The sequence below is a fragment of the Ctenocephalides felis genome, unplaced genomic scaffold, assembly GCF_003426905.1.
Source record: "Ctenocephalides felis isolate EL2017-DRISC unplaced genomic scaffold, ASM342690v1 CF-g0.4_SCAFFOLD_01886, whole genome shotgun sequence".
NCBI classification, from domain to species: Eukaryota; Metazoa; Arthropoda; class Insecta; order Siphonaptera; family Pulicidae; genus Ctenocephalides; species Ctenocephalides felis.
Window position 1 is genome coordinate 127947360 of NW_020538040.1, and position 25683 is coordinate 127973042.

Sequence of the window (25683 nt, forward strand, 5' to 3'; positions counted from 1 at the left end):
GTTGAGTTGTGACGACCAATAGAGCATTAATTGAATTATATTACAGCCTTGTTTATATTAACTTACGATTAGTAATATTTTTTTAATCAAGTGTCTTACTGATGCGTAATTAGTAATAATAATCTACTAACTTGTAAATTATCCTAACTTTTGTAGAATAGAGTATAAATATAAAATTTATACTTAGTATTTATAATATAAAATAGAGTTATTAGTTCACTAAAGTATTTAAATTTTTATTGTCCACTTTATACTCTAGAAGCCAATTATATGGTATCTTGTATCAGAATAGTATTATAATAATCGTACTGTAGAATTCCTAGTTATTAATAATTATCCGATTGTGTGGAAAATATTTTAACCTGCAGACAATTTGTAGAAACTTTGATATATCGCAGGCCAATTAAAACTAGTTAAAAACAAACTATACCGGGCATACAAACTTTCACATATTTAATATACGAGTATACTACACATGTGCTGATATCAAATAACAGAAACCGTATCGGTCAATTATGAATTATTAGTTTTGGAAAAAGCGATAAAAGAGACAATTGACTACGTGGAAATCGCCGAAAAATCTAATTTTTTAGATAATATGCTTTAAAAAAAGAAAAATTAACATTGCAATATGTATAACATGATATTTTAAAAATTGAATAGGCAACATAAAATCTAGACTAATTTCACTAACATGTAACATTTATAAAAAATCCTCGGCGACTGAGTTTCCGTCGTGTTTGTATATTTTTTATATTTTCATTCCACGTGTCCACCATTCAGGCAAACCTATCAAAAATTTCATTTGTTGCATAATTTACTCCATGTGGTGGTACAAGCAAATCATCTGACCTGTTACAAATCACTCTAAAAAAGTGAAAAAATTAAAAACTGTAAAGTCTATGATAAATAAAAAATGCAAATAGCGTTGTGGATGAAAATGTGGTTGATACGATTTTTCGAGTTTCGTATTCAAATGTTTGCAAATATTTTTAGTATTTATTATCAATATATAAATATTGATACAAATTGTATGAAATTAATATTAAGCTTGTACCTACTACAAGTTATGTTTTTTCCAGAGCTCGTCGTGAATGTCAATACTATTTATTTTGTAAATAACATGTAAATTAAACTTGATTAATAAGTTTCATTATTGATATTCATTTAGAAGAAAAGAACCAAAAAATTATAACTTGATAAGCATGTCCATTAATCGTAACAAATTGCTTTTCAATTTATAAAATCAACAAACACAAATTCTAAGTGACTTGTTGTTTATGAGGCGGAGAGCAAATAATAGAACATGATTATGGTACAGAACCGTAAAACAAAATTACCTTTTTTATAATTTCTATAAACATGATTTGTTATAATTTACGCATCCCAAGTGAAATTTTAATCGTGAATAATTGGATTCCGCAAAACGCACAAACTCGGCATCAAAATAGAAATAACATGCGGTATTCTGAATATTTTAAATTAAAATAATTAATTCCAAAGCATCCAATTGCAATGTTGTTATTAATTAAACCCTTGATAAGGGTTGCAAACCTTCGAGGGCAGCCTAGTCTTAGATATACGTTTCTAGAATAGAAATATTCTTTCCCCAAAAAACCCATCTCATGTCCAACCGCTCTGAATAATGATGACAGCAATGAACCTTTTAGACTTGATGGTGGATATAATGGACCACCCTCAAATTTAATATTATGATAATAGTGGTTGACCCCTTTTGCTCGTATTCAAAGTAGTACCTACTGATGACCGATCACATTAATATTCAGTAGGACATTCCGAGACGAAAGCACCATGATGCCATTCTGTACTAATTTGTACAAATATCAAACTTTTCAAATTACTATATATTAGCTATAGAGCAAAGTAGAGAATTTGGCGCAAGAATTATTCCGATACGGCTAGTGGTTTCCGAAAATTGAATTGCGAACTAGAATTGTTTGTGATCTCTCGTTATAACACTCACTAATCATACCAAATGCGGGTCAAATGACCCGTTTTGAACTTTGAATGGGAAAAGCATCTGCAATTTTAATGGTTTTGGAAATGTGACGGTCGGAACTTCTCGTACTAATCAATTTATTGTTAAAATAGTTTTTTTTTTTTTTTCATTTTTTGTGTTGATTAATTCGAGTAATATTTAATGTATACCGTTATCTACCACGCCGGGCCATTTGACCCCGGGAGCATTTTTTTATTTTTTAAGCATGTATTTTGCTTTTTTCTGCAAAGACTGTTGTGAAAAGTAGTTCAATCAAAATAGCCGAAAATAATTTACAAAAAATATCAAAATTTTAGAAAGAATTAAACTCCAAAACAAAATTTTAGATAGGAATGTAGATAGATAAGTAAAGTTAGTAACTATGTATTTTCATGTCGTATTATGAACCATATAAAATCATGTCCAGTATAAAATGTTAGAAATGAAGTGTTAGAATTCAAATAGAGTGTTAGGATACGATTGGAGTGTATCTCGAGTTAAAATAAATGTTTTTATTGCAATTTTATATGTGAGTCTAACTAGCAATAGAATTGCATTTGCGGGCCTATTTTATTTTTATAAAACTACGAGTAGAAACAAATTCAACATTTTTAGTTTTATGCAATTTGAAAGTAATTTGCTAAGATTTTGTAATTTTTATAGAGAATGGTCAAAATCGTTACAAACCTGACTTTATAGATTATATTGATAGTGATGAACAGCTATTTAAAGATTCGTATAAGTTACTTTCATGAAAGAAAATACATTCATTAATTATAATTAATTGTATTTTCAGATTTATTTCCAAACTAACTTTCATATTTCATACAATCAAGCAAGTTGGGTCATTTCACCCGCCCGGATTCACGTCGGTTCACTTATTATTAGTGCCAAAGCAAACCTTATTATTATTTTTTTAAACGTGTAAGTAATCGCAAAAAATCGAAAATGAAAATTTTTATATATCTTTACGTTTTAGAGGTTTCTGAACATTTTGGCATATCTTAGAAAAAATGGATGTATGTTTGTGTGTGTGTGCAGATACAAATTTTCGCCGACGTTTTCGGGAACACCGATCAACCGATTTGAATAATTAAAAAAATATTCGATTCGTATTGATAAGGAGACGTACTGATTAGTTTTTGGCGAAAGCAGGTCTAGCCGTTCCGAAGATACGAGACAAAAAGTGCCAAAAACGGTAACTCAGTTTTTAAGAAAACGGAGTGTCCGATTTTAATAATTCAAAAAACATTTTACTTGTATTGACAAGATGAAGAATTGATTAAGTTTTCCGGAAGGCTGATCCAGCAGTTATAGACTCTGAATGAAAACAAGTTATAAAAATGTTATTTGGCGGTCAAAAATGTTTATTAGACATATGTACATCAAATTATCAAATATTTTACAGAGATTTTAATAATGTGTACACGTTTTGTGTAAAATTTTTTTAGTTCCGTACCAAGATTTTTAATTACGGTACGGGAAGTTCCAGCAATTTGCCTTAAGGCACAATGCCATGCACTCTACTAGTTAACTTCCCGTAGGGCAAGTTATAGTAATCGCAAAAAAATCGAAAATGAAAATTTTTATATATCTTTACGTTTCAGAGGTTTCTGAACATTTTGGCATACCTTAGAAAAAATGGATGTATGTGTGTGTGTGTGTGTGTGTGTGTGTGTGTATGTATGTATGTATGTATGTGCGTGTGTGTATGTATGTGCGGATACAAATTTTCGTCGACGATTTCGGGAACACGGATCAACCGATTTGAATAATTCAAAAAACATTCGATTCGTATTAATAAGGAGACGTGCTGGTTAGTTTTTGGCGAAGGCAGGTCTAGCCGTTCCAAAGATACGGGGCAAAAAGTGCCGAAAACGGTAACTCAGTTTTTAAGAGAACGGAGCGTCCGATTTGAATAATTCAAAAAACATTTTACTTGTATTGACAAGATGAAGAATTGATTAAGTTTTCCGGAAGGCAGGTTCAGCGGTTATAGACGCTCAATGAAAACAAGTTATGAAAATGTTATTTGGCGGTCAAAAATGTTTATTGGGCATATGTACATCAAATTATCAAATATTTTACAGAGATTTTAATAATGTGTACACGTTTTGTGTAATTTTTTTTTGGTTCCGTACCAAGATTTTTAATTACGGTACGGAAAGTTCCAGCAATTTGCCTTAAAGCACGATGCCATGCGCCCCACTAGTTAATAATGCGATGATATCTGTTAAAAACAGTTCCGTTTACAATTATATATCTTACACCATCAGAAATATTATTGCACGAACACGCAAACACAAATACAATTATATATTAGCCTGCCTAACCAAAGCGGCGTTCAGCAGCAGGCCCCATGCGATAATGTTATCGGGGCACGCCTGCGTCCTGGCATGCCGATGGTACTAATCGCTCTATTTGCTAGTGACTTATGTCAATTTGGAGTCGCACACTAATCGCTTATGTGCCCCCAGAAGGCAGTTATTGAAGTATATACGGTTATCACACACGTGGATTCGGGAATTAATTAAAAGGGCGCCAGATTCACGAATTCCGCTGAAATAGTAATGAACGTAATATCGTCTCTATTATCTACATCAAAAACATTAAAATTAATATCATGCCCTTTTAAGCATCAATTTCCGATTCCATTCCAATGAAGCAACTAGCATTTACAAAGTCTTTTGTAAATGCTATTATTTTTTTGTAAACTTTTATTTTCTAAAAAAACTTTATCAGTGATAGTTTCATAAATAATTTGATTTACGGTACGGAATCTTGTATGATACGTGTTCAAAATATCACGGCAACAAGACCAAAAGTTCCAATATGATTTTTTAAATGAAATTGCTTTTAATTTCACTTGTGAGTAAAATTCTATTGCACATTAATAAGAAACTCTAAATAAGAATAATAATATCAGTATAAAGTTTTTAAATTTCTCTAGAAAAACGTAAAATGCACACAAATCTTATGAAAACTATCCTATAACTTATAAGTATAAGGTAGAGCGGTGCTTAAAGATCTAAAACGAGTAAAGTTAAAATTTTTTAACAACAATATTTGAAAGTACAGGGAAAAAGATGTATAACCAGCCATCATCTTATTTCTTACGACATTGCTCTCGGGAGATAAATGGCAATGTTTGGAAATCGATAGTATACGTTATTTAATTTTTTTATAAGCTGTAATGTTAATTTTAAGTTGGATTGAATTGTTTTTTATATAATCTCTATAAAAGCTATATTAACGGGATGAGGTAATAAGGACCAACTAAATCTTACCCTGGCAAAGATGTACAAAATAAAAAATAGCAAATTTTTTATTTTGTACATCTTTGCCAGGGTAAGATTTAGTTGGTCCTTATTAAACAAGTAAAAACAGTTTAGAAAAAAAGCTAGAAAGATAAATCAAATAAATAGTTAATCCAACTCTGCTGATTATAATTTCTAACTAAATACCAGATCAATGTTATTTACAGTGTCATGTTTACATTGTTATTTACAATGTAAAAAATGCACCCATGAAATTTATATTTTGCATTGGTTGAATAATGTAGCTATTATTTTGTAAAATCCCCTTGAAATTGTTAATAATTGGACCTGTTTGCTCTCTGGCCGTCCCAAAAAGGAAAAATGCCCAGATTACAAATTTTTGAAAAACAGTACAAAAAATACCGTGCTACAGTGCTGGGAGTTTTACTGAACATAGCCAGAAAGTTGTTTGCTTAATATTTGTTATTTGTTGTGATATAATTGGTTTGATTTTGACAATGTAATCGCTTGAAGTCAAATTGGGCCTTCGTGCCCCGCCCTTCCTTAATAACCAATATAAATTTTGTTATAAATAGTTAAGCGAACCTGCCCTAGGGCAGTACTAGCCATTAATGTATATGTGAAAAGCATATTGAGGAGATTAATTATATGTACTAATGTAGAAACTTAAATTTATAAAAAATAGTAATATGAAATTATCTTATCGAAATGAAGTAACATGAGATGATAATATGTATTATCTTTCGTCCGGTACTCCGGAATTGCTGGACGGCTTTTAGCAAAAAAGAAATATTTTGCACAATTTGAATCGATTGATATATTTTACCATCCATACACATATATAAATACAAAATACAATGCCATACATTATCATACATACATATATATATATATATATATATATATATATATATACTAGCCAGCCCGGAAAACGTTGTTTTTGCCATGAAAATTATTTCTAGGAAGTTTTTCCTATTAAAAATATCCAACGATTGTAATTGGACACGGATATGGTATAAGAATGAAAGGGGTTGCTAACACAAATAAAGTGGATAATTGGTCTACTCGAGACTATACCACGTGTAATTGTTCGTAAGAACAACACGGTTGGCAAAAATATTAGGCACAATTTTGGTTTGATATTTATTGAAAGTCAATGCAAATGCCAATCTGATCTTGAACTGAATTCATTAAAATTTGATTAGCATATTATGTATATAAATATTTGAAGATAATAATATATTTTTACCACATTTTCATTCATGTACTAATTTTTCAAATACGGAGCGAAATAATCGGTGATACAACATTCGATTTTCAACTATTGTATAAATATAGCCACCCTATAGTTACTATACGGTGGCATGTCTAGCGAATGTAGTATGTTCAAAAACTCTGTAATTATGTATCTAAAGATTTTTAATCCATTTCCATTTACTGTTACTTAAACTTTCAAGCACGATGGTCAAAAATATTATTTGAATTTATTTTTCGAATTAATTCATTATTCTTTTTCACTAACATGTGGTTGTTATTGAAGTATTTTCGTGAAATATGTTTTTGTTTTGTATAATATGTCCACATAATTTATATGTTTTATATACTAAAGAAGTAAAAATGGAAGTTTGAACAAAATACTTTTGCTACCACACAATTTCTGACCAGCTTCATTATTATTTGTATAATGTTATATATATATATATATATATATATATATATATATATATATATATATATTAGAAATGCAAAAATATTGCATTGTGTTGTTGGTCGTTTGCTGTTTACTCAAGAATGAAAAACATTGAATGTGACAAAGCACTTTAGTATAATTTGCCGGTTGAAGATGAAGTTTTTTAAATAAAAATAAATAATAAGTTTTTCTTTATATTTTATTCAACGAATGATTCATATTTTATGTAGTTCAGAATACAATGGCATTATTATGCAATTAAAGTACATAACTAAATTAACATGATCAAATAATATCAAACCGTATAAAAATTGTAATTGATTCTATACATGTATACGTACTCATGTTTTAATTATAAAGAGTGCTGGCGAGGCACAAAGGTCCCATTTGACTTTGAACATTTTTATTGTGAAAACCAAACTAATTATATCACAAAATAACACATATCAAACAAACAACTATCAGACTATGTTCATTAAAATTCACAGCTAATTTCATCATTGTAGAAACGTGTTTTTTGCTGTTTTCCAAAAATTTGTCCCCTGCTCCTTGTCCCATAGTCGGGGTAAAATGAAACGGTCAGGGGACAAAGAAGTCTAATGTATTATTATCAATTTTAAATAGATTTTACAAAATAATAGCTACATTATTCAACCAATGCAAAATGTAAACAACATGTAAATTTCATGAGTACATTTTTATGGAGATACTACTGTATATAATATGGATCTGGTATTTTGTCAGAAATATTTATCAGCAGATTTGGAATAACTATTAATTTAATTTATCTCTTGTAAAATTGTATTTTTAACTTAATTTACTTTTGTATATACTATTTTTTATTATTTACACCTTTGGAAGGTTCAGTTGGTCGTTTTTGCACCACCCACGTGTAAGCTTTTTTAGAGGTTATATAAAAGCAACTGTTGAATGTAACTGAAAAATAACAATATATGTTGTGGAACTTGTTATAAAAATGATGTATACTTGAAAATTGTATCAAGGTCTCATTAACTATATCAGTACTCACAACCAAAAAACCAACATCGAAATAAAATAGTTTTGTTATGAATTTTCAAACATTGCCGTTTATCTTCCGACGTCGTAAGAATCAAGTATATATATATATATATATATATATATATATATATATATAAGTGTTGAAATCGAGTCCCTATACTAGTTTCGTCCAAACAACAGACACCAACGCCAAAACAATAGGGCTCTTTCCGACCATCTCGTTAGGTGCAGCAGCGTGGAAATTGACTGAATCCATGTATTCTGCTCTTAATAATCCTTTAACAAACTCGGAATATGTAGTTTATTTTTCGCCGGCTATTGTAAATCAACAATTTAATTAAAATTTCATATTAAATTCTCCGTCATATGTGCACCGCGACTATATGACAAATGTCAATATTCGCAGATTCTAATACGCGGAAAAATATATATTATTATGGTAGAAAAGCTTTTCACGCCAGAACGCATTTGACAGGTCGTCAGAACCGACATGCGATATACGCGATATGATACTGCTGTACAACACAACAATTATAGGGAAAAATAAGCACTTCAATACACTACAAAGTTAGTTCATTTCCAAATGTAGATGGATCATTTCGTATTATTTACTTAGGAGGTACTAAATATTTAACAACTTTCATGTCCCCTAATCAGCAGCCGTATACACATTTCATACTATTTTTGCATTTTGAGCTGAATTTTTAAGGGATTCACAATTTCATTACATGTATTTTATATTGGACTTATTGTTAGCATATATTTCTGTATTCACTATTCGCTACTAATATAATAATAATAACTAACTTCGCTACTAATATAATAATGATAAATAATAATGGTAGTACTGCCCTAGGGCAGTTCCGTGAGCTATGTTAAACTCCAGTTCGTTTCAGAAAAGAATAGTGTAAGAGATTTTCCATTGCCATTTCACACCGCAGCGACCAAAATAAGCTATTTTCAATTGAAAACATATTTTTATCTATATTTTCAAGTAAAAATACACATCGCTACTGCTAATATCTGGTTATCCAAAGTGGCTTTCGAGTTCACGACCCCGTCCACACGAGACAGTGCGCTTAACCATTACGCCATGAAACACAATATATGTATATATATATATATACGTTGCTCAGCCGTAAAAATATTTGTAGAAAATTTTTAGCATAAAAATAACTAACTGATTGAGAATTTGCAAGTAAGTGGTATATAATATATATTCTTACTACTTCAACGACTTGTATATAACATTAAATTTCCTACTTCTCGCAATTGTAATACTAACGTAGTATATTCTGCAGTTTGTGAGGAGACAACACGAACTTAGTGCCGTCACCACAAACAGAGAAACTTTAAAAGCACCCTTGTCCAACATTCTGTTGAAAATACAATTACAATGCTTCAATATTTTATACCGAGAAAACTGCACTTTTAAGAGACTTTTTGTAGAAAGCTGCCTTATCTTCACGAACTTCTTTAATACAATCTAAAACACGATCAAATCATAACCTTTTACATCACTCATATTTTAACTAAATTTTTCCTTACATACGCCTGTTTATTTTCGATATTTCTATTTTAGTTTTTATTTCCGATTACTACATCGACCACAAATGTAAGGCCAAAATATAAGTTCTTAAAATATATTGCTTCTCTATAATATTTTGAATTATTTTTGAATGAAAATAATCAGAGATCCAACTTCAATTTGCTATGCAGGGAAGTTTCCAACTTCGATCAATACATATATATGTTAAACTTGATATGGCCGGAAATAATAATAAATATGAATGCTTGTCTGATCTACTGAAAGGGCTAATAAAGTGCAACCAAATAATTTGTTCTCGCTTTAATATCTGTTAATATATCTAAAAACTCCAAGTAAATATTTATTTGACTAAAACCAAACGGCAATTGCAATACAGCATTAGATGTCTGTGATGTCTTTGCTAAAGCATGGGTTCACGGAACTGCAAAACCCAACTTTAATATAAGCCCCACATGTATTGCGCAATAGAGGCTAATATGATATTAAACAACGCTTGTCAATAACGAGTCAGTGTTTTTGATTGTTTTAATAAATAATAGTACTCCATTATCGAAATTTCTGTGACAAAACACAGGTTTTCAATGTACGTTTAAGATCGTGTCACTAATGAAAAAATATCGATAATTTTTTTTGGTACATTTTCATACACCATCCTTGATATTCGTGCAACGATAATAATAATAATAAAGGGTAGTACTGCCCGAAGGCAGGTCTGTGAGCTGAGTTGAACTCAAACTCGATTCAGGGAAGAAGTAGTGTGAGAGTTTTTCCCATTTCCATTTCACACCGCAGTGCCCGAGATGGTCATATTTTCAATTGGAAACATATTTTGATCTATATTTTCAATTGAAAATGAACATCGCGCTGCCCGATGTCAGATGCAACAATATCAAGCAGTAATTGTTCTGTGTACTGGTCTCAAATTAACGCAAAAATTACATTTTTGAAACTTTGTTACAAAACTGTGAGGAAAGAAAAAAAAATATTGTGGTAGAAAACAAAAGACCAAAACTTCGTTCTCAATGCCACTTGCTTGGAAGAAAACCCAATACCTAATAGTATGAAAAATATGTGTACTATCAGAAAAAAAAATCTATCCTGTTAACACTCAAGAATAACCTCAGGTATACTCTTCTGAGATTTTCATGAAACTTTGCATGGTGGTGCAGTTGTGTTTTTGTAGATAAATCTTTAACCAACAAGATTGAAATTTTGGACCAATTTGTTGAAAATGTAGGGCGAAAGGTTTTTTTATTCTCTATTTTATTTACAACTGTCCAGTTAAGGACATTTAGTAAATTTGGTAAATTTACAATTGTCAGCCGTAAAGGGACATTGTATACTAGATTGACATGTTGGAAAAACAACACAATAGTTTTTTTTTCATTCCTTTTAATATTTACAATATTTTAATGACAATGACGTGATCTTAACTATTTCCTTATAAATAATTACTAAGTTATTTCAATCTTTATCAGGAAAATTGATGATTTAGATCAAGTGGCGCTTTTCTCTTCAATCTACGTCGATAGTTCTCTGTTATTAAGGAGTTTGCAAGATAATTTGGGTGACTGATGAGCTCGTTTCTATATTTATGGGCGAAAGATTGGAAACAGAATAAATAGAATGATCTGACTAGATTAGTATTTTATTTGTTATTATAAGTATATTCTGTTTTTATTATTATCATTTTTGAATAAAATAAATGTTTGGATTTATTTTCATTAAATTTAATACAAAGCTAATTTTCCATTTAATTTTCTCTAACCCCTAATTACATGTTGTTATAATACAGCCCCGTTTAGCGGTGATTCGCTTCACCTCTACTCTGATTTAACCAATTGGGATATTACTATATACACACATATATATACATATATATACATATATATATATATATATATATATATATATATATATTATTATTATATATATGTTTTAATATGAGTACTGTATTACCTACGAAACCCTCAATCTCCGCACCGTCCTGCATCTGTCTTAAACACTTTTCGCCGAAATTAATTATAAATAATAAAAAGTTCGGGTTTAGAGTTGAGTTATCGATGTACTTCAGCAACCCTATTTACAATAACTGTCACGGCAAAGTTTTCGAACGAGCGCGGGACACATTTATAAATTCCCAGATGTCTTCGAATAAAAAATAAAAGTGGTTTGCTTTTGTGATTTAAACGTGACAAAGTCTGGGGAGGGTTGGGGGCGAAAAAGAAAAATCGAAAGTGTCTAAGTGATTATATGATCTAATTCTTGACATGTTCTTGGCTTATGACATTTTTGTTTTTTCGGATTTGATGAGAGAAATGCAATAATTTGATGATATGAAGAAACAATGCATAGCATAAAGAATACTGAGTCTATATTATAGTTAGTCTATATTCTAGCAGTAAGTTTAATAATTTTTCATGTAAATCAACAGTTTTAACATAATTATACATTTTAAATTTTTAACCTAAAACTTGTATATTTATATACACCGTATGATGATAAGTTATATTAACGATATTTGGTAATAATTACCCTCTGATATAAAGATTACGTATAAACCGTTTTGTAAAGCACCTACTAGGGTAGAGCGGGTAAAAAGGGTCATTACCGATATCAAGACAAGCAAAGTTAAGAATCATTTAATAACGATATTTGAAAGTAGAGGGAAAATGATGTATAACCAGCAATCACATTGAATCCTACGAACGTTGCTATCGGGAGACAAACGGCAATGTTTGAAAATCCATACAAAAGTATTTTCTTTCGTTGTTAGTGTTTTACTTGTTACTGTAAGTACTTTTGTTTAGTTTACGAGACCTTATTATATTTTTATAGGATGTATTATTAATGTTAAGTTAGATTCCAAAGTTTTTTTTATACCGCTCTATAAAAGCTTATATGTGGGTGGGGTAAAAACGACCAACTGAATTTTTGACAAAAGTGTAAACAATACAAAAAATAGTAAATAAATTTAAAAAAAAAACAATTTCACAAGAGATAAATTAAATAAACAGTTATTCTAACTATGCTAATGAATATTTTCGATAAAACACTAGATCAAGGTTATATACTGTGTTATCTCTGTAAAAAATGTACTTTAGATTGGTTCAATAATGTAGCTATAGTTTCGTAAAATCTCTTTAAAATGACCTGTTTGCCCGTTGGCCATCTCATTTTACACGCATATGGGTAAAAAGGACCAAGTAAAAACAGCAAAAAACACATTTCAACAATGATGAATTAGCTTGAAGTTTTACTGAACATAGTTAGATTGTTTGTTTGATATGTGTTATTTGTGTGAAATAATTGAGTTCACAGTATAATATGTACCCCGGCCTGTCCTATATAATATTATTAATAAAATATATCGTGCATTATTTTAAGGTATATATCTCAGGGTAATAAATAGAGCAAACATATCTAATCCTGGGCAAAAAGAGGTCACGTCAAAATCATATAGAGATCGAAACCTGCTCCGCTCATTTCAATATGGCAATTCGCACGTACACCCACAAACGGTGAAATCAACCTATGTCTATTGCCAGGTGCAAACAACAATTTAATCAACTACCAATCAAAATATTAAATAAATAGAACCTCTAATGAACTACCATAAAATAAAATTTATACCCAAGATGATCAATACTATTTAATAAAATGCGAATCAAATTTTAACTGAAACCTGATCCGTATTCGATATTAAAAAAGCCAATTAAAAAAAATGAAATAATTTATTTGAATTCAGGGTCCGATTCTACCGTAAAACAGACCAATGTTATGGGAGGCTATGTTATGTAGCAGTTATAATACAAAATGCTACTGAGAGCAATCAAAATCCTATGTAGTTGCTGTGCACTCAGGCGTTTTAGATAGAAGGCCTAACCTAGAAAACACACAAATATCAAGAATCGATGTTATCATAACTGGTTCTTTGAGATATAGCTTGATAACATATGAGTGAAGTTGCATTTTATGTGAAACGCCTAATGGCACAGCTAATACATGGCATTTTGACACTATTTAGTAGCATTTTGATTAAAACTAGAATGTTAAATAGCCTTAACATTGGTCTATTTTACGGCAGAATCGACCCATCAATGTACGTTTTATTAGAAAAGACCAATGACATTAAATATTGGTTTTAAGTCATTTAACAAAATGTGGACATTGTTCAGTCCCAATACGTTTCCTTGAATAAGTTGTATTCAAGAAAAAGATATTTGTACGAAACCTGTCATATAAGTTTCACAACTGTTATTTTACCCCACATATAAAAATCATATGATATAAATTTATCAGCAAGTGTGGAGTGCAGTTTTCCTCCCCTGCCCTATACGTTTGATATTATATATCATTATTGATGCTTCTCCCAAAATCCCGGATGTTTTATTTTTAGGTTTTCGTACCCGCGGGTTAGAACGGAACTAAATTGCTGCGCTATATGTCCATCCTTCCATCATATACTTTCAGCTTTTTCTTTAATGAAACAGCATGAGATCAAACCATTTGAATGTTATGTATGTCTACAGTATATCAGAACTGATTTTAAAACTTTAATAAAATATATTTAATCTAATGTAAGAATAAATATTTAATTGCAAAAAACAAATCTTGCACACATGCTACGAAACTATCATTAGACGTAGCAAGTATATGAATAATGACTTTGGAAATGTGTAAAAGTCTATATAAAAAAAACTTAAAACATTTGTGCTAGTTTATTATTTGATATAGGTAGAAACAAATGTGAAAACAAATAGTGCTTTTTTGCAATAATTATAAAACGAGTGTTATTAAATATATAAGATATAACAAGATTATTTTTACGCATATATAAATAAATATTGTTCTCAATCCAACAGGTTAATCACTTGTGTTTATAATAATCTATTATTTACCATTTGATAAACAAAGTAACAAAACTGCACCCACGTTTATCTATTATTTTTGCAGCATGTGAAAATATACGATAATTTAAAAATAGAATATACGATTTCAAGAAGGTATTTTTAAGTAATACGAGTAAATATTAGCATAGGGTGTATCGTATAATTAGAATAGGTTAAGGCAGAGCACAAATATGCAATTTGACTTTAGCAATTATACTGTGAAAACCAAACCAAATACATCAAAACTAATAAAACATATCAAATAAACAACTATCTAACTATGTTCAGTAAAATTTCTAGCTAATTCATCATTGTACAACTATGTTTTTCTTGCTATTTTTCAAAAAATTGACTTGATTCACCAATTTGTCTAAAGATTCACAATTTTATTTTTCATTTTAGAGGTTTTATAGAATAAACAAATAAATAATCAATAAACGGTCACATTATTTCGCATATATAATCACATTATTTTCACATTATAATCAATGGGATGCAGTTCAATTACTAGGTTGAATAGCAAAATTATAAAACATAATCTAAATAGTAGTATTTTAATATACATAAACATAATCAACAAAAAATTATATTAACTGTTACTACTATTATAGGTATTGCTTCTGTCGGTATTTATTGTTAGAGTCATTGTTTATTGAAATACAATTATTACAAACAAAAAGAATACTAAATAAACTTCTGTTTGAAATACATATGGGCACATTTTTTATACAACAGCACTGCATACAAACTTCATATGGAACTTTGTCAGAAGAATTCATTATCAGCGTTAGAATAAGTATTATTTTAATTTACTTTTGTAAAATTGTTTTTTTTTAAACTTATCTTACATGTTTATTTACAAGGTTCTTATTTTTCACACCTCGCCAATATAAAAAAGCTTAAGTAGTTTTTACCCCAACCACATGTGAGATATGATAAAGGCTATAAAAACTAAACTGTTGAATCTAACTTAAAAATAATAAAACATCTATAAGACAGTTAACTTAAAAATTATATCCAGATATTGTAAACTAAACAACCGTGATCAAAAACAAAAAGACTAACAAAAGTCTCCCAATTTAAGACTTTTGTTTTTCAACATTATTTACAAGGTACATATTTTTCACACCTCGCCAGTATACAAGTTTAAGTGGTCCTTTTTACCCCAATAACATGTAAGCTATTCCAGAGATTATAGAAACTAAACTGTTGAATCTAACTTAAAAATAATAAAACATCTATAAAACAGTTAATTTAAAAATTATATTCAGATATTGTAAACTAAACAACCGTGATCAAAAACAAAAAGACTAACAAAAGTCTCCCAATTTATAAATTTGAAATTTTGTTTTTCAACTTTATTTACAAGGTACATATTTTTCACACCTCGCCAGTATAAAAGTGTAAGTGGTCCTTTTTACCCCAACAACATGTAAGCTATTTTAGAGGTTATAGAAACTAAACTGTTGCATCTAACTTAAAAACTAGCTGTAAGTGGAATTCTGTCTTAAGGCAATTAAGGCATCGTGCCTTAAGGCAAATTGCTGGAACTTCCCGTACCAAAAATTATTATTTTTTTAAAAACGATTAACATTTTTGAAAAAAATTTACTTTGAAAAAATAAGATTTTTGAGAAACTATAAATTGGACAAAAAATTACTTTTTTTTGAAAAAAAAGTTTTTTTTTAATTTTTTTTTTTTGAAAAAAAAATTTTTTTTTCTTTATTTTGACATATTGTGGAAGATCTGAACTTTTTTTTCAAAGCAATCGTACTGCTTTAACTGCATAGGGACAAAATATAAAGCGCGTAAGCGCCGCGTCGCTGTCTAACGCATAAACATTGGTACGGAACCCATAGGAATGTTAACAAATTGTATACTTATTGTTAAAATCTCTATAAAATATCTGATAATTTGATGAGCATATGTCTAATGATCATTTTTGACCGCTCATTTTTTAACTTTTTCCTCCATATCTCCGAAACCGCTAGACCTACCTTCATGAAAATTTTATCGATTCTTCATCTTGTCAATACAAGTGAAATGTTTTTTGAATTATTCAAATCGGACGCTCCGTTCTCTTAAAAACTGAGTTACCGTTTTCGGCACTTTTTGCCCCGTATCTTTGGAACGGCTAGACCTGCCTTCGCCAAAAAGTAATCAACACGTCTCCTTATCAATACAAATCGAATGTTTTTTGAATTATTCAAATCGGTTGACCCGTGTTCCCGAAATCGTCGACGAAAATTTGTATCCGCACATACATACACACACGTACATACATACACACACATACACACACACACACACATACATCCATTTTTTCTAAGGTATGCCAAAATGTTCAGAAACCTTTGAAACGTAAAGATATATAAAAATTTTCATTTTCGATTTTTTTGCGATTACTATAACTTGCCCTACGGGAAGTTAATAATAAAACATCTATAAAACAGTTAACTTAAAAATTAAATTCAAATATCGTAAACTAAACAACCGCGCTCAAAAACAAAAAGACTAACAAAAGTCTCCCAATTTAAGACGATTTTGAAATTTTGTTTTTCAACTTTATTTACAAGGTACATATTTTTCACATCTCGCCAGTATAAAAGTGTAAGTGGTCCTTTTTACCCCAACAACATGTAAGCTATTCTAGAGGTTATAGAAACTAAACTGTTGAATCTAACTTAAAAATAACAATACATCTTATAAAACAATTAACTTAAAAATTCTATTCAAATATCGTAAACTAAACAACCGCGCTCAAAAACAAAAAGACTAACAAAAGTCTCCCAATTTAAGACGATTTTGAAATTTTGTTTTTCAACTTTATTTACAAGGTACATATTTTTCACACCTCGCCAGTATAAAAGTTTAAGAGGTCCTTTTTACCCCAACAACATGTAAGCTATTCTAGAGGTTATAGAAACTAAATTGTTAAATCTAACTTAAAAATAACAATACATGTAATTAACTTAAAAATTATATTCAGATATCGTAAACTAAATAATCGTACTCAAAAACAAAAAGACTAACAAAGAATAGAAAACTTTTGTAACAAATTGACAATATGACCATTTATCTCGTGACAGCGAAGTCTCCCAATTTAAGGCGAAGCCTGGCTACACATCTTTTGCCCTCTACCTTTATATATTATTGTTAAAAAATTTTTAACTTTACTTGCTTTTGAAATATTGGTGGTAAACCTTTTTACCCGCGGAGCTTTAAACCTACGCTTAAAAAATGAGAAAACACATTCTATCAAACTATTATAATTCCTGTTTCATAAATAAGCAATGTTTGTGTAACGTGTGAAGCATTGAAGCTTTGACAATATGTGTCTCCTAAAATAAGTTGGGTATAAAACTCGAAGAGTAACAAATAGCTATATTTCCACACATATCCCGATCCAGACTTCATGCAAAAGCAAATTGTTGATACGAGAATCCATTCCAACAAGATTTGCTGAGCAGTGGCATACGTTAATGCCACTAGGTGGCATGGGCACGAGTACGGGTACGGGTACGGGTACGGGCTCCGGGTGCAGTGTCCCCGGCATCGCCTGCGTCATATCCAATTGCTAGTGGCACGGTTTTACTCGCACACATCTAGTAAAATTTCGTACTCTCCGCCGCCGCGACGGGAGAGTGTTTTGCTGCTCACCGTGCGCGTGAGCGGCTCTAGCGTATTGTCCAAAAGCAAACCCGCCTACTGCTAGCCCGACGGCTGGTATCAGCTGAGGCGAAGCATTGAAATAGATATGGGAACTAGATGTAAGTGGAATTCTGTCTTAAGGCAATTAAGGCATCGTGCCTTAAGGCAAATTGCTGGAACTTTCCGTACCAAAAATTATTATTTTTTTAAAAACGATTAACATTTTTGAAAAAAATTGACGCATAAGCATTGGTACGGAACCCATAGAAATGTAAAAAAAAATTATACTTATTGTTAAAATCTCTATAAAATATCAGATAATTTGATGTGCATATGTCTAATGATCATTTTTACCCGCCGAATGGCATTTTTTTTTACTTTTTTCATTAGATCTCCGAAACCTGCCTTCATGAAAATTTGATCAATTTTTCATCTTGTCAATACAAGTGAAATGTTTTTTGAATTATTCAAATCGGACGCTCCATTCTCTTAAAAACTGAGTTACCGTTTTCGGCACTTTTTGCCCCGTATCTTCGGAACGGCTAGACTAGCCTTCGCCAAAAACTAATCAGCACGTCTCCTTATCAATACAAATCGAATGTTTTTTGAATTATTCAAATCGGTTGATCCGTGTTCCCGAAATCGTCGACGAAAATTTGTATCCGCACACACATACATACACGAACACACACACACACATACACACACACCCAAACACACACACATACACACACACATACATCAATTTTTTCTAAGGTATGCCAAAATATTCAGAAACCTCTGAAACGTAAAGATATATAAAAATTTTCATTTTCGATTTTTTTGCGATTACTATAACTTGCCCTACGGGAAGTTAAAAACGACTTGGGACAACACGCCTCATATAAATTTCATTACATATTATATCATATTCAAAAGTTGAAAGTAGTAGTGACTTCGATATGGTACCAGAAAGCAAAACGCATTAAAAGTTGAAACAAAACTGAAAAAATTTATTTAAAAAAAGGTCATTTTTGCAGATGATTATCTTCATTATTGACGCAGTTCACATAAAAGTAATAATTCCAATAAAATACCATATTCAAATGTTGACGATAATTATGCCAAATAAGCAATATTAAATAACTGATACTTCATTATTGTAATTTAGTGAATTACATAGTGTAGGCAGGGCACGAAAGTTCAATTTAAATTTGATTAATTATAATACAGTAAAACTTCGTTTATCCGGATCTCAGTTATACGGATTTGCGATTATCCGGACTACTAACCGCGACTAATTTATATATATGTACATACTACAAGTCGAATTTTTGCAAGATTAATGCTGCAGTTTAGTATTTTTGTGTAATATAATCTAAGAAAATATGTATGTGTGAATTGTAAGAGAAAGAGAAAGTGTTAATTTTTTAATAAACATTGATTTTTATTGATATCTATATGTGTATTTTTATTCTTAATAAATACAACATTATTCTTCATACGATCGATTATCCATATTTTTAATTATCCGAATTTCCATCGACAACAATTAGTCCGGATAATCGAGGTTCTACTGTATCTGCAATAAATGAACTACATCACAACACATGACATGTTTTAAATAAACAACCATCGTACTGTGTTCAGTCGCAGTTAATTCCTAATTATAGAAATGTGTTTTTTACTATTTTTCTAAAATTTGTCGTCTGTTCTTTACACTCCACAGGCGGAATAAAATGGGACAGCCAGAAGGCAAACAGATCCAAAGTCTTATTTATAATTTTAAAAGGATTTAAGGCAATAATAGCTACTATATGCAACCAATGCAAAACATAAATATCATAAACATGAACAAATATCAATTTGGCAAAAATAACACTGTACATAGCCTTGATCTGGTTATTTGTCAGAAATATTCGTCAGCAGAGTTGTAACAACTATTAATTTTATTATTTCTAATTACTTTGATTTATTTTTTGTAATGTTTTATTGCCTATTTAACTGAATTTGCACTTTATTTACTATTTCTTATTGTTTACGTATTTGACTGGGTAAAGATTCAGTTGATTTTTTTACCCCACTCATGTGTAAGCTATTATAGAAGTTATGCAAAAACATCTGAATCTAACTAAAAATTAACAATACATCTTATAAAATAATTAAATAACGTATACCTAAAAATTGTATTAAAGTCTCGTAAATGAAACCACAGTGCTCACAACTAAAAAAACTAACAACAAAAGAAAATACTTTTGCTATGAATTTTCAAACATTGCCGTTCATCTGCTGATAGCGTTGTCGAAAGAATCTGGTGATAGCTGGTTATACATATTTTTACCTCTACTTTCAAATATTATATTAAAAAATTCCTAACTTCACTTGCTTTTGAGATATCGGTGGTAGACCTTTTAACCCACGTACCTTCAAACCGCGCCCTACTCTACTGTATCTCACATTGGTATCTACACAATATTGAGCATCAACACAAAATTGAAAAACCAATGACAAAAAAAATAAAGCGATAAAAAATGTGTGATATAAATTTATGTTTGAGCACAGCTCATCATGCTGTAATAAATATTTGTAAGTTGGTATGAATGAGATGCATTAAATAAAAATAATATTTAAAAAAAGTTTAATAATAAACATAGTAATGTGCGATATGACCCCCTCAGCGCTCACTCTACATATACCTCTCTGTTCAACGCCGACATACACACGATCAATATGATACTTGTCAAAGCCCCCGGGGGCAATATGTCATACACAGATTCCGGGTGTAGTATTAGCCGGACAGACGAAAGATATTATAAAATACATCATCCAACCAGATTGAAAAACTAGATGAAAACTTCTTTTCGACACCTGAATAAAAATGAGTGAAGTCGGTAACAAAAACGACACCACGAAAGGAACCGCATGGAGGAGAATAACTAGTAAGACTATGTATGATTATTTCTTACACAGGAGCCTGGTATTAGACATTTCAGTTAGAAATAAAGTATAGACACTTTGCCAATATATAAGTTCTTATCTATAAAATTCCATGTTGTTAATTCATGCCTTTTTCTAGTACATAAAATAATCATTTATTTTAATTTTAGAATTATTAAGAGAACAAATAAAAATTAATTGCAATAAAGTATGAGTATCATACCCTAAAAAATTCTATATAAAATGTGGATATTTCTATATAGAGATGGTTTATAGATAAGTTTGCCGAAAATGAAGTGAAACTTCTTCATGCGCAGTATAGTAAACATTAAACATAATTGGAGCACACTCTTCATTCATGATAATAATATACATGACTAGATTGTGCTTATCCATATTTTTTTCCAAAATAATAATTGCACAAATGTTAAGGACCTAATAAAATAATTCCGTACAAACTATTTACATTATTATGATTAATTTGTCATGGCAGTTTCGTAAAATAAAACTAATAAAAGGAAAATATTTTTTACGATTTTTAAGCCCAACGTAATCTAACAAAGTCGGACATCTACATGATAAAAATGAACGACCATGTTTAAATATTTATACCAAAAGTTTTTGGGTTGTGAGAGCACTATTGCTTAGTTCACTAGACCTTGATATAATTTTCAAGTATACGTTATCTAATTGTTTTATAAGATATATGTCGTTTATCCTGGAAACAAAAACATTAAAAAATAGTAAATAAAATTGCAAATTCATTTAAAAAGAGTAATTTTACAAGAAATAAATTAAATTAATAGTTATTTCAACTCTGCTGATGAATATTTCTGACGTTATACCAGATCAAAGTTGTTTACAGTGTTATATCTCTGTAAAAATGAACCTACGAAATTTATATTTCACATTGCTCGAATATTGTAACTATTATTTCATAAAATTCCTTTAACATTTAAAATTAAGCGATAAAAACACAATGGATCTGCTTGCCCCCCGGCTGTCCCATTTTATGCCGCCTATGAGATGATGATGACTAATTTCAGAAAAATAATAAAAAACACATTATTATAATTAGGAACTAACTAGACATTTTACTGAACATAGTTCAATAGTTGTTTGTTTGATGTTTGATACTTGTTATGTGTTGTCATGCAGTTTATTTGATTTAGACAAAATAATTACTTAAAGTAAAATTGGTCCCCACCCCGATATACCCTACATATTATTTTTATTATATCATTATATATGATTAGAACTAACTGTAACTACTACAAATGAAAAACAAAACATAATACAAAACTAGTGGTGTATGGCATCGTGCCTTGAGGCAAATTACTTGAACCTCCCGCACCGTAACGAAATGTTCGAGGAATTAGCAAGGATTAAAATTGAAATCTGAATTATTTTCGATATACAAAAATAAAATTTTTTGGCGAAAAAAAATAATTTTGCAATAAAAAAAACAAAAACAATTGTTTTGTCAACCCAAGCAAGAAAGTTTTTTGAATCATTCAAATCCGATGCTTAGTTCTCTTAAGAACTGCCATTTTTTGTACATATAGCTATGTATTTTCGAAATGGCTGGACCTGCTTTTGCCATAAACTAATCACAATTTCTTTCAATCATTACAAATTGAATGTTTTTTGAATCGTTCAAATTGGATACTCCGTTCTCTCAAAAACTCGATTACTATTTTCTGCACACTTTGTTCCGTATTTCCGTGACGGCTGGGCCTGTCTTTGTCAAAAACTAAGCACATTTCCCTATCAATAGGAAATCGAATGTTTTTTGAACCATTCAAATCGGTTAATCCGTGCGCCCGAAAACGTGGACGAAAAATTGCGGACACGCAAAACACATCAAATTTTTCTGAGGTAAGTCAAAATGTTCAGAAAACGCAGAAACGTGAAGATATGTAGAAAATTTTATTTTCGATTTTCGGCCCATTACTATAACTTACCCTAAGGGGAAGTAAATAACTGAACTATAGCTAACAAAACGGCGATTAATTATAATTAAAATTAATATTAAGAGTATAATGAAATGTGAAAAACTATGAAAATTTATTTTTAACTGGATTAACTCTAATTAATTAATAACATATTCGCTACGCACCACTAACCTAGTTTACTAAATAAAAATATAGATTCAATATTCAAAAACACGTAATGAGTACACATGACTCTGATTTCAGATGCAAGTGACTCAAATGTGTGAACCACATGTGTTTCTGTATGTATGAAAAAACAAACGACAAAGAAACTAAAAATTGAAATGGATACATTAAGTCTCGTATATATTAATTGTGAGAAAATACTTGTATTGTAAAACACAAAAATATAACGCAAAGAAGGAAACAAGATTTAGAAAACGGTTCTTAGGAAAATAAATAGAAACATTGTCTAAAATTACTTGATAATTTAAGAAGTATCATGCCTTTTATTAATACTATTTATGCATAACTGAAAAAAAAAGATTAATAAAAGCGCTTCTGTGGTATATTTGACTTGTAATATAAAACTATAGCAACGTCGATTTTTTTATGTCGTCAGTAATCGTAATTGAGTTTTGATTTTTATTTATTTAATTCTTGTGCTTAAAAAGTTCCATTTGATGCTGTCTTGAATCACCTATATAAATAGCATAGCAATCTTTACATTCAAATAATAAACTATATTGGATGTACGATGTATTTGTGTAAGTACTTAATAAAGATTACAAATATATATTTCATAATACTTCAATATCAGAATTATTATAATAAACCCTCTTCATGCATATTAGGTATGTATATATATAGTGAAAAAGAATTTTATTCCTTCATTTTTTTTTTCAAATATTGGCGAAATTGTTTGTCGATTAGATGTATTATTCTCGTCTTTTTCGAATGACACTCTCTTACAAAAGGAATGTAGTTGATTGCCATTTTTTTAAAGTGAATTATAATAATCAGACATGCTCTTTACAAGTACAAATATATAAATGAAAAAAAAAATCACTGTGTTTTTTTATCTTTTCTAATAATTTTCAATAAATGTGTATATTATATCAACTTCTAATTAAAAAAAATTCTATTAACATGTTTTAATAAAAAGATTTTGCCATATGAAGTGCCAGACCATACTTATTTTCTGTGTAACAACTTCTGAGGCATAAAAATCAATTAACACATCATACAATATGCTACAATTAATTACATTATAAATTTAAAAAATGGTTCTACTTACAGAATTCAAAGAGCAACACTAGGACGGTCGGTACAAGCACCATGGGAAACCCACCTGAAACGAAAGAAAATTTTAATTATTTTATGTTTTTGATATAGGTGAGAAAGTGCCAGGTACATAAAACACAAAAATGCACAAGAAGATACATTGAATATATATATATATATATATATATATATATATATATATATAAATAATATATAATATTTGCTTGGAATCTTGGAAATACTCAAACACATATATTGGTACAAGGACAAAGATTGTGTCATTTTTAGTAAAATTTTGAAATTTCAATATGATAGTGTATTTATCAAACTAACTCAAAAAATATGTTTCGTGCCAAACTATTCAGAATGACTTGAAATTTCGAGAAAGTAAAATTTGCAAACCAAATTTTCTTGCAAAAACATAAAATACTCATTTCGGAAACTAAAAAAATTGATTAATTAGTAATATTTAAATATTATGAAAGGGATCTATAATTATACTACAATAATATTCAGATAATAAAAATAAATATTTTAATAAATGGATGACTTTCATCTGAATGCACTACTCAGTTAATTAAAAAATAAAAATTAGAACTAAAAAATAGAATCCTTGTAAATTATTAAAATATATTTTTTATAATATATTATTTAATTCATTAATTATTAATTGTATTTTTTACTACTTCTTGTGTGACCCTCTTAAAATTATTCAATTATCAGTATTTAATAATATTTGATTTGATAGTTGATCTGATGAATTAAAACAATTTTCTTTAATAATAACTTTAAATAAGAAAAAAAAACAATCCAGATAATGTATATCTTGAATAAATAAAGGATATTTATATATTGTAGTTGATATTGCTTATATTGTAATTGATTACGACTATTAATATTACAAAGTTTAGACGTCGATCATATAAACAATTATACCGAAAAACCTTTAAGAGTAGAAAAGTAGAGTTTCAAAACTATCATGGCCGAATTCTTGCCATGGAAAATCCAGTTATACAAATATTAGTTTTAATTAATATTATTCCATTCTAAGAGATAATAAAAATTGTATGTAAATTTATTTTATAAAGCTTTCCTGATTATCCACAAATACTCATTGTCAGTAAATCGAAGAGCGAAAAATCGCGGATTCACGGGATCATTAATGACAATGAGACGTCGATCGCTTGAAACGCAACTGATCAAAATACAAAAAAATGCAAAATGCGAAAGAAAATCATTTCAGCAAATCAAACGGGGACTCAAAGGAAATTCGAAAGTATGAGGATTTCATAATAAGGGCGATTTTTCAATATTCACTGCAAAGTAAAGCAAACATAGATATTATTTGAAAAATGAATTCCGATGGTTACGAAGAAACTAATTAGAATATTTTCATTATAATATCATAAAAATTTCATAATATATATATATATATATATATTCTAAAAAATTAAATAAAATTGGCTTTTA

At 29.6% G+C, this 25683-nt stretch overlaps 1 protein-coding gene across 1 annotated transcript in view; it reads right to left on the reverse strand.

The window, feature by feature from the left end:
* LOC113375878 (nephrin-like) overlaps positions 1-24495 on the reverse strand; it is a 142556-nt gene extending 118061 nt beyond the window's left edge. Inside the window, exons 1-2 of the mRNA XM_026615826.1 lie at positions 24456-24495; positions 24227-24280 (exon numbers count right to left, since the gene is read on the reverse strand). Of these exons, the coding sequence (XP_026471611.1) occupies positions 24227-24280; positions 24456-24495 (94 nt within the window). The remainder of the gene's footprint in view (positions 1-24226; positions 24281-24455) is intronic.
* Between the last annotated feature and the right edge of the window lie 1188 nt (positions 24496-25683).